Source organism: Cucurbita maxima, unplaced genomic scaffold, assembly GCF_002738345.1.
Source record: "Cucurbita maxima cultivar Rimu unplaced genomic scaffold, Cmax_1.0 Cma_Scf00031, whole genome shotgun sequence".
Lineage (NCBI taxonomy): Eukaryota > Viridiplantae > Streptophyta > Magnoliopsida > Cucurbitales > Cucurbitaceae > Cucurbita > Cucurbita maxima.
Window position 1 is genome coordinate 901,008 of NW_019272047.1, and position 10,475 is coordinate 911,482.

General features: G+C 38.7%; 1 protein-coding gene across 1 annotated transcript in view; it reads left to right on the plus strand.

Annotated features, from left to right (window-relative positions):
- Positions 1-3,292, plus strand: part of LOC111466350 (polygalacturonase At1g48100) — a 5,302-nt gene extending 2,010 nt beyond the window's left edge. Inside the window, exons 5-8 of the mRNA XM_023110957.1 lie at positions 69-276; positions 1,197-1,278; positions 1,414-1,522; positions 2,731-3,292. Coding sequence (XP_022966725.1) covers positions 69-276; positions 1,197-1,278; positions 1,414-1,522; positions 2,731-3,135 — 804 coding nt within the window. The 3' untranslated portion in view covers positions 3,136-3,292. The remainder of the gene's footprint in view (positions 1-68; positions 277-1,196; positions 1,279-1,413; positions 1,523-2,730) is intronic.
- Positions 3,293-10,475: the final 7,183 nt, after the last annotated feature.

A 10,475-nucleotide genomic window follows, 5' to 3' on the forward strand; every position in this document is an offset into this window, starting at 1 on the left:
TTTTTTTTTTTTTTTTTTTTTTATGAATTTTAATTGGATTTTTTTAATACTTAGTTCATAAATGACAGGCTTTAAGATTTTATTCCAGTTACAATGTGACAGTTCGTGACATCACCATAATAAACAGTCCACAGTGCCATCTGAAATTCGACAACTCGGGCAACGTCAAAGTCGACAATATCACGATTTCTTCGCCTGAGAGCAGCCCCAACACCGATGGAATTCACTTACAAAACACACAAGATGTCGAAATTCAACACTCGAACATTGGCTGTGGTATGAACCAAGACAATTCACAGTCCCTTTTTAAATAATATTTTATTGTCGTTTCTATATTTAAACTCGTCTTTCGTAACTATTTAGTTTTTTTAATTTGAAAATTAAGCGGTAATAAAAGTTTAACAATCCAAGCCCATGTCGGCCGATATTGTCATATTTGGACTTCCTTCCAAGGTTTTTAAACGTGTCTGCTGGGGAAGTTTCCACACCCTTATAAAAAATTCTTCGGGGCCCAGCGTTCTTGCTGGCACACCACCTTGTGTTCACCCCCTTCAGAGCTCAGCCTTTTCGTTGGCACACTGCCCAGTGTCTAGCTCTAATACAATTTGTAACAGCCCAAGGCCACAGCTAGCAGATATTGTCCTCTTTGAGCTTTCCCTCAAGGTTTTTAAAACGCGTCTACTAGGGGGGAGATTTTCACACCCTTATGAAGAATGTTTTGTTCTCCTCCCTAACCAATATGAGATCTCACAATCCACCCCTCCTTCAGGCCTAGTGTTCTCACTGTCACTCGTTCCCTTCTCCAATCAATGTGGGAACCCCCAATCCACCCCCTTCAGAGCTCAGCGTCCTTGTTGGCACACCACCTCATGTCTACTCCCTTCGGACTCAGCCTCTTCGCTAGCACACTGCCCGGTGTCTAGCTTTGATACCATTTGTGACAGTCCAAGCCCACCGCTAGCAGATATTGTTCTTTTTGGGTTTCCTCTCAAGTTTTTTAAAACACGTCTGTTAGAGAGAGGATTCCACACCCTTATAAAGAATGTTCGTTCTCCTCCCCAACCGACGTGGAATCTCACAAAAAACGTCTCCGTTTAACAATATTTTAATCGCAATAGACATAAGGCTACACCAAAAAGAAATAACAAGTAAAGATCAGTGATTAAACAACTTATAAGATTTGTTATTTTATACAGGAGATGACTGTGTTTCCATTCAGACTGGCTGCTCCAACATCCATATTCATCATATCAATTGTGGCCCTGGACATGGCATAAGGTGACTTTTTAATAAACCCAATTCCTGTAAAGAACATTATTTACGGCGGTGATTATAAATTAACCATTTTGTTAAACTTTTCTTAAACATGATTATATTCAGCACTACAGATTTATTTCTTGCTGATAATTACAGCTTAGGCGGACTTGGTAAAGATAAAAGCGTTGCATGTGTCTCCAATATTGTTGTTGAAAACATCTCCATTCAAAACACTCTTTCAGGCGTGAGGATCAAGACCTGGCAGGTAAAAAAACAAAGCAAAAAAGGGTTAAACTATCATTTTTCTCCTTGAATTATGGTGGCTGTGCTATTCATTTCTTAAAAACTTTTAAAAAATTTGGTATGAATCAGACTGTTCTTATAAGATCTCATGTTAGTTGGAGAGAAAAACGAAGTATTCTTTATAAAAGTGTAGAACCCTCTCCCTAACAAACATGTTTTAAAAACCTTAATGGTAAGTCGGAAAGGAAAAGCTCAAAAAGGACAACGAGCTTGGGCTGTTACAAATGATATCAAAGCTAGACATCGGGCGGTGTGCCAGCGAAGAGGCTAAGCCCTGAATGGGTGTGGGCATGAGGTGGTGTGTTAGCAAGGACGCTGGGCTCCGAAGAAGGGTGGATTGTGAGATCCTACATCAGTTGGGGAGGAGAACGAAACATTTTTTATGAGGGTGTGGAAACCTCTCCCTAACCGACGTGTTTTAAAACCTTGAGGGAAAGCCCAAAGAGGACAATATCTGCTAGCAGTGGGGTTAGGCTGTTACAAATGGTATCAGAGCTAGACACCGGGTGATGTGCCAACGAGGAGGTTGAGCTCCAAAGGGGGTGGATTGTGAGATCCCACAACGTGGAAACCTCTCCCAAGAATATACATCTTAAAAACCTTAAGGAAAAGTCTGAAAGGGAAAATCCAAAGACTAGTTGTGGACTTGGGCTGTTACAAATGATATCAGAACTAGACACCAAGCGGTGTGCCAGCGAAGAGGCTAAACCCGAAAAGGGGTGAAATGAAGTGGTGTGCCAGTAAGGACGCTGGGTCCAGAAGGAAGGTGGATTGTGAGATCCCTCGTCGGTTGGGGAGGAGAACGAAGCATTTTTTATAAGGGTGTGGAAATCTCCCCATAGCAGACGTATTTTAAAAACCTTGATCCCAAAGAGGACAATATTTGCTAGCAGTGAGCTTGGGCTGTTACAAATGTTATCAGAGCTAGACATCGGATAGTATGCTAGTGAAGAGGCAGCAAGGACGCTGGCCCCAAAGTGAGGTGGATTGTGAGATCTCACATCGGTTGGGAGGAGGACGAAACATTCTGTATAAGGGTGTGAAAATCTCTCTCCAGCAGACACATTTTAAAAACTTTAAGGGAAAGTCCAAATAGGACAATATCTACTAGCAGTGGGTTTGTGCTGTTACTGTATTGATTGTCGTGTCGTGTTTGATGAATATGAACAGGGAGGAGTTGGTTCAGTGAAAAACGTGTCATTCTCCAACATCCAAGTTTCTGATGTAAAGGTACCCATTATGATAGACCAATACTACTGCGACAAGTACAGATGCAAGAACCAAACAGGAGCAGTGGCAATTTCAGGCATAAAATACGATCAAATCATAGGAAGTTACACAGTGCAGCCTATTCACTTAGCTTGCAGCAGCCAAATCCCATGCATAGACGTTGATCTTATAGGTATCCAGCTGAACCCATCTTCAGGATCCAGAGGCTTTCAGAGCGCTCTGTGCTGGAACTCTTATGGCAAATCTCAGGCGCCGCTTGTTCCTTCAAGCATAGACTATTGCTTGAGAAGGGGCAGTGGCGCTGTAAGGAGAATTGCTAGGTCCCATGATCATGCCTGCTACTAAATCTGTTCCTGTTCATGTTTTCCAGCTTCCCTTCTGCAGAATTTTTTGGAAAATGTAGGAAGGTGATGATTGTAGTAGCGTTTATGATTGTTGGGTTTGGCGTTGAGATATTGTAATCTGAAATCATGTCTGAATCTATTAGTATTCCATTTCCCAATTAGAACAAAAAATGGCCCAAATTTCCACTACCCATGATCCAAAAACACTTCGTTGTAATGTGAGATTTGATATCGGTTCGAGAGGGGAACGAAAATGTTTTTTATAAGGGTGTGGAAATCTCTCTCAAGTAAACACGTTTTAGAAACTTTGAGGGGAAGCCTGAAAGGGAAAATTTAAAGAGGACAATATTTGCTAACAGTGAGCTTGAGTTGTTATAAAGGCAAACACTAGGCCGTGTGACAGCGAGGACGCTGGGTCCCAAAGGGGGTGGATTATGAGATCTTACATCGATTGGAGAGAGAAACAAGTGTCAGTGAGAACGCTGGGTCCTGAATGGGGGGTGGATTGTAAGATCCCACATCAATTGAGGAGGAAAATGAAGCATTCTTTATAAGGGTGTGGAAACCTCTCCCTAATAGACGTGTTTGAAAAATCTTGAGAGGAAGCTCAAAGAGGACAGTATCTAGTATCTGCTAGCGGTAGACTTGGGCTGTTACAAATGGTATTAGAGTTCGACACTGGGTTGTGTGCCAGCGAAGAGGCTGAGCCACAAAGGGGGTGGATACGAGGTAGTGCACTAGCAAGGACGTTGAGCCTCGAAGGGGGTGGATTAGGGAATCCTACTTCGATTGGAAAAGAGAACGAGTGCCAGCGAGGACAATAGGCCCTGAATGGGAGTGGATTGTTAGATTTCACATTGGTTGAAGAGGAGAACTAAACATTGTTTATAAGGGTGTGAAAACCTCTCTTTATCATATGCATTTTAAAAACCTTGAGAAAAAGTTCGAAAGAGAAAGCTCAAAAGATGGCAATATCAGCCAACGGTAGGCTTAGACCATTACAAATGGTATCAGATTCAAACATCGGGTTGTGTGCCAACGAGGATGTTGAGCCCTGAAGGAGGGTGAATTATAAGATCTCACATCGATTGAAGAAAGAAACGATATCTGTTAGTGGTAGACTTGGTAGGTTCGGTAGGCTTAGGGTCGGTGGAGAAGAAAAGGGCTAAAAGAGAGTTTAATGGCGTTGATAGTGGAGGAAGGCTAGCCAGGAATCAACTGCACGTGCAGCCTAGCTTTCTTTTTCACCCTCTAATGAATATCAAATTTTACAGGCTTTCTGGCTCCTTCAGCAGCTTAACACTTTCCTTCTTAAACGTTGGCCTCCCACTAATATTGCTCTTTACACGCACTCTTGTTAGTGCTCTGTTGTCTTCAATCTAAACCAGATGTTCTAGTAACTTCTACTTGGGGAAGAACAAAAGGGAAGAAACCAATACAAATTTGCTACAATCTAAAACCCATTTACAAAATTTTAATATCACTTTAAAAATATTTTATTATACTCCGTTCGGTTCTTGCAACAAGTCATGTTCATAGACAACTAAAAATCGAAAGAAAAACTCTCACGAGATTGATAGACAAAGATAGTAGCGAAATATAGCTTAACTAATTAAGACATAATATATCTGTGAGATTCCACGTTAGTTGGAAAGGAAAATGAAATATTTCTTACAAGGGTGTGTTCAAAGAATGCATTTTAAAATGATGAGGTTGACGGTTATATGTAATGGACCAAAGTAAATAACATTTACTAGCGATGATAAGTCTGGGCTTTTATAAATGATATTGAAGCTAGATACCGAGTGATACATAACGAGCAAAAACAGATAATATTTACTAGCGGTAGATTTGAGTGACATGTTAGCGAGGATGCTGGACCTAAGGAGGGTGAAACGTCTCCCTAACAAACTCATTTTAAAATCGTGAGACGGAAAGTCAATTTTCGTTAAAAAAAAAAAAAAAAAAAATNAATAACAGTCTGCCTCAACTCATGCAGCTTGAAGCTGGCTCAACCAGGTATCATTCTCTTTTAATAAGAATTGGGATAACAATTGGAAAACCACCAACAAAATACAGAGCGACAAATAAGAGACATCTAACAGTATCTAATTTTATCATCGAAATAGGAGGAACCTGAGTGAAAGCATCTATGGCTTTCGTCTATTTTGCTTGAGGGTGAGAGGCAATAAAATCAACTGCAAGGTTGATAGCATTGATTTTGTCTGCTTCGTTGTCGGGAATTTCAAACCGGAACTCTTCTTCAAGAGCCATCACAACCTCCACAGTATCCAAGCTATCCAAGCCTAGATCATTTTGAAAATGGGCCGTTGGAGTAACCTGCCGGAAAATTTATAATACCAATTATCAATCAGTGAAAGAAAGATGGCAAAAAAATGGATCGATCGCACGAGTCAAGACACCATAAAACTTCCATTCATTCACTGGGGGGTCTTGGTTCACCAAGGAGTCAAGGACCATGAAGATTAAAGGGAAAATTCAACAGGAGAGATCTTGTCTTAATAGGTAGTGAGGTCACTAACTAGTTATGTAAAAAAATGCTTGTAAAAGAGTCTCAGTCTGAGCCTTCCCGAAACAAGAACAACATATTACAGTTAGATATTAGGAACAAAAGCATCCTTCAAAGAATTGGAATTAGGCAAAGGCAAGGTCTAGCTCTAATGTGACAACAGCTTAGTATGATTTGCAGTCCCCCCGCAAAGGCAAGGGCTTATCTCAAAAGAAACATGCAAAGCACTCTCCAAGGTGACAATGACACACTTAAATACATAAAAATATTTAAAATTACATAGGAAAAAGAACACTTATCCATAGAATATCTAAGCTTTAGACTATTTATTGCATCAAAATGTAATTTAAAGTTACAAATTAAAAGAAAATCTGAAAAGAACCATAAAAAAAAAAAAAAAAAAAAAATGGCGAAAATGCACTCGGTTTCTTTCTCAATGATCTTTCTCGTCGCCGTCTTCGGCGGCCAAGCTAAGGGAGGCGGCCCGTGCGACAAAGCCGATCACGTGCAGCTCTGCCAAACCGCCGTGAAAGGCGCCACCGAGCCGGAAGCCGCCTTAAAGGCAGCCATAGAACACTTGATCGTGGAAACAGAGCGCGCCAGAGAAGAGGCCGCGAAGCTTGGCAAAATGGAGCCTCTAGACGTGTGCAAAACGAACTTCAACGACGCCATTCGTGGACTGAAGGAAAGCCTCAATCATTTGAAGACCAAAGACAATCATAGCCTCAAAACTAAGCTCTCCGCCGCCCTCACTTTCTACGTTACCTGCGACGATACGCTTGCAGAAGGCCGCATCGTGCAGCTTGCTTCAGACGTTTTGACCACCGATGCCATGCTCCGTCAGTTGGCCGGCGTTTGTTTATACTTGGCCACTTTGAAATGACCTAATTTTTCCGAGGCGGAGGGAGGCTTGCTCGGACCGATGCGTCGTTTTGATTCGAAATGATTCGACTTGTCGTAACGCAATTTATCTTCTCAGGCTTAATTTTAATATTTTATGCAATTTTTTGTTCGTAGAAATTAATAAATTTAAGAAATTCGCCAATTTAGTAATAAATTCAATTTATGTTTTTAATTAAAAAAAAACCCATTAATTTTACATTCTAAAAATCAACCATTTTCCCAAAATAGAAGTGTGTATTAAATTTTTGTTATTGTTTGAGTATTTACCAGCCTTCTATTTTCAATTTAAAATAATTAATATATTACTTTATTTAGTGAATTGGCTTTAAATAATCTAAACATGTATTAACTTTATAGTTATTTTTTAAGATCATTTTAGAAAAAATTACCTTAAATTAGACGTCACATTCTTAACGTTGTCGTATTTGATATGTAATTTCAAAAATATTTAATAAATTGTGAATTTTAATTTTTTATTTAATAAATATGTTTTTTTTATGGCTTAAATTTATTTTATGGTTCACTGTTTAAGTTTGAACCTTGACTATTGCCATAATGATAATGACGAATATTGAAATTTAAAACTTTGAAAATAATATTCTAAAAATGAAAAATACAAATTTTGAATTTTTTTTTTTGTCTTTTTTTTGTTTTTTATTTTTTTATTTTTGTGTTTAGATTTGCATGCTATGAAAATAATATTCTAAAATTGAAAACAAATTTTGATTTTTTTTTTTTGTTTTATTTTTTTTTGCATTTTTGTGTTTAGATTTGCATGCTAGTGGTGTGTGTAGACTGGTGGGCTTGGACGCTTACAGATAAGCAAATGGTATCAGAGCTAGAGGGCAATATGCCAGAGGAGGTTTAATCCCAGCGGGAGTGGACATGAGGTGGGGTGCCAACGAAGACACTAGGCTCCGAAGGAGGTGGATTGAGGAGTAAAAGGGCGTGAGGCGATATGCCACCGAGGAGGTTGAGTCCCAAAGGGAGTGGACACGAGGCAGTGTGCCAGTGTGCAAGGACACTGGGCTCTGAAAGAGGTGGATTGGGGAGGGCGTGAAAACCTCTCGTTTTAAAAATCATTGAGGGCTTGGACTGTGGTGGGTTTAGACTGTTACAGATAACAAATGGTATCAGAGCCAGACACCGGACAATGTGCCAGTGAGGAGGTTGAACTTCAAAGGGAGTGGACACAAGGCGGTATGCCAGCGAGGACACTAGACTCCGAAGGAGGTGGATTGAGGGAGGGGGGGTACTATGAGTTTGGACTGTGGTGGGCTTGGACTATTACAAATAACAATGGTATCAGTGCCAGACACTTGAGTAATGTGCCAACGAGGAGGTTGGAGCCTCGAAGGGAGTGGACACAAGGTGATGTGTCAACGAGTACACTGGGCTACGAAGGAATTGAATTGGGGGGAGAGGGTCCTACCTCGATTGGAAAAGAAAAGGAGTGGGAAATGAGTGCCAGCGAGGATGCTGGACTTCGAAGGGGGTGGATTGTGTCGTTGGGGAGGAAAACGAAGCAAGCATTCCGGGCATGAACGATAATTATTTAAAAAAATAATGATTTATTATATACTTTAAATTATAATAATTAAATAAATATAAAATTTAAAGTAAAAAAAAAAAAGCTTATTAGATACAGATAAACACAAAACCAAAATAATTACAAACTACCCAATCCAACGGTTGTCGTTTAGTTATTATGATATTAAACGATCGAGAATCCAACGGTTGAAAGCTGACATCAATGAACAAAATATCTTAATCTATGAAGTAAGCACAAAGTTAGGCCATTAAAAGTGACAGCAGAAGCGCCAAACGGGCTGGAAAAGAGGTTCCGTGAAAAATGAGCATTTTGATGATGAGGGGCCTGCACTTCCAACTTGTCTTGGCCTATCCCCACCCCGTTGAGCTTCCACTTTCATTGCAGTTTTCAGCCACTCCTTTCGCTTTCCTTCCAATTCCCCCTTTTCCATAACTATCCAATTCCCACGGTTAGGTCAGATATTTAACCCGAGCCATTTTAGTTTAACAACACCGATCTTTCCTTTTCAATAGTTTTGAAATCTTTTATTGTTTTTCTCCACCACCATTGCTGGTTTTGACGCCATAATGGCAGTCATGGCTGCCACATGCAGAGCCGATTGATTACTTTTCGGCTCCACTTTTTTGACCTCCAAATCATCCTTTGCCATACTCTGTACATACAATCTCACATTTTCCAGCCTCTCTCATTTTCTTCCCAATTTTCCCTTCATCCTTCATAGAAACTCTAATTTTAGGATCTTCAGCGTTCTCTTCAGAAATATACAAAATCTTGATAAGCACATCGACCTAATGCAGAGATTTACCTTTGGAATCTGGGCGCCGCACTGGCCTCTTCGCCAACCAAGTTGCCGCCACCTTTCTCGCCAAAATTGGCTCCTTCACCCACTGTAGCGACTCTTCCGGCTTCAACACTGTCTTTGTCCCTTCTCTAGGTTTCCCCTTCTACTTCTGGAGTTAGACATATTCTCACCTGAGCCAAGGCAGCATCGTCGCTAAGCGACAATCCCTCTTCATGGGTTAGACATATTATCGCCGAAGCCAAGGCAGCATCGTCGTTAAGCGACAATCCCTCTGCAATTTTCGATGGCCAAGAAAGTGTTTCTCTACGTTTCCTTTGAACCAGGTTGTTGACATCTTCACGAAAAGTGTTTCTTAACCTCTTTGAATCTTTCAGATCAAAACTTCACGTTCGTTTAAATCCGACGCTTAACTTGCAATGGAGTCTTAAGGATATTTAGTAATAAATTATACTTTACCATATATATTATATTTGATGTTTTATTATAAATCAAATATTTAATATTTGTCTTATTACCATAGTTATCTTTCTATTTATTATTATTTCTATTTACTGCTATTTTCCATATTCTTATAATTTATTTGATTATAAATAAGATAAGTTTTACACCTCCTAAATGGTGGATTAATCAAACATTCTTAATTAATATAATTTAAATTGAGTTATGAGTTTAAATAAATTGAAATTTCATTAATTTAAAAAATGTTTTATTTGTTTATATCATATATACATATATTTTTTAATAAATACTTTACCTAAGTCACTCTTTATTAGGAGTTTGGGTTGAGTTATCTTATTGAGTTTAAATATATTAAAATTTCATCAATTTAAAATATATATTTTCTAATAAATATATTTAGTTTTAAATGAAAAATGATTGGTATTTTGTTTAGGAAATATCATTAAACTTTTAAAAAAATAGTTAATATTTTTGACTTTTAGTATGACAATATCTCCCTTATAGACATGTTTTAAAACTATGAGGCGGACGGTGATGCGTAACAGGGTGAAACGAATAATATTTGCTAGTGGTGGGCTTGAGTTGTTACAAATAGTATCTAAGTTAGGGAGATGTGTGCCAACGAGGACGCTGAGCCTCAAAGGAGGTGGATTGTGAGATCCCACATCGATTGGAGAGGGGAACGAGTACTAGCAAGGATGCTGGACCCCAAAGGGAGGTGAATTGTGAAATCCTATTTTAAAACCGGGAAGATGGCAGCGATACGTAACAAGCTGAAACATATAATATCTGCTAGTGGTAGATTTGGATGGTTACAATCTCCATTTTTTAATGTTACTTTGAAATTTCATTAGTATATTTTGAAATGTATTAATGAAACTTTTGAAAACTCGGGATATTTTTTAAAACATTTTTGAAAGTTGTATTTTTTAAATAAAGTGCCAAAATTAACAGCGATGATTTTTTTTTTTTTTTGTAATATTATTATTTTTCTTTTTTAAACTTTAAGCTTTAAAATTTAGGAGCAATTATCGGTAGGATGGAAAGTTAGAAGGTATTTTTCCTCATTTAGCAAAAAAAAAAAAAAAAAAAAAA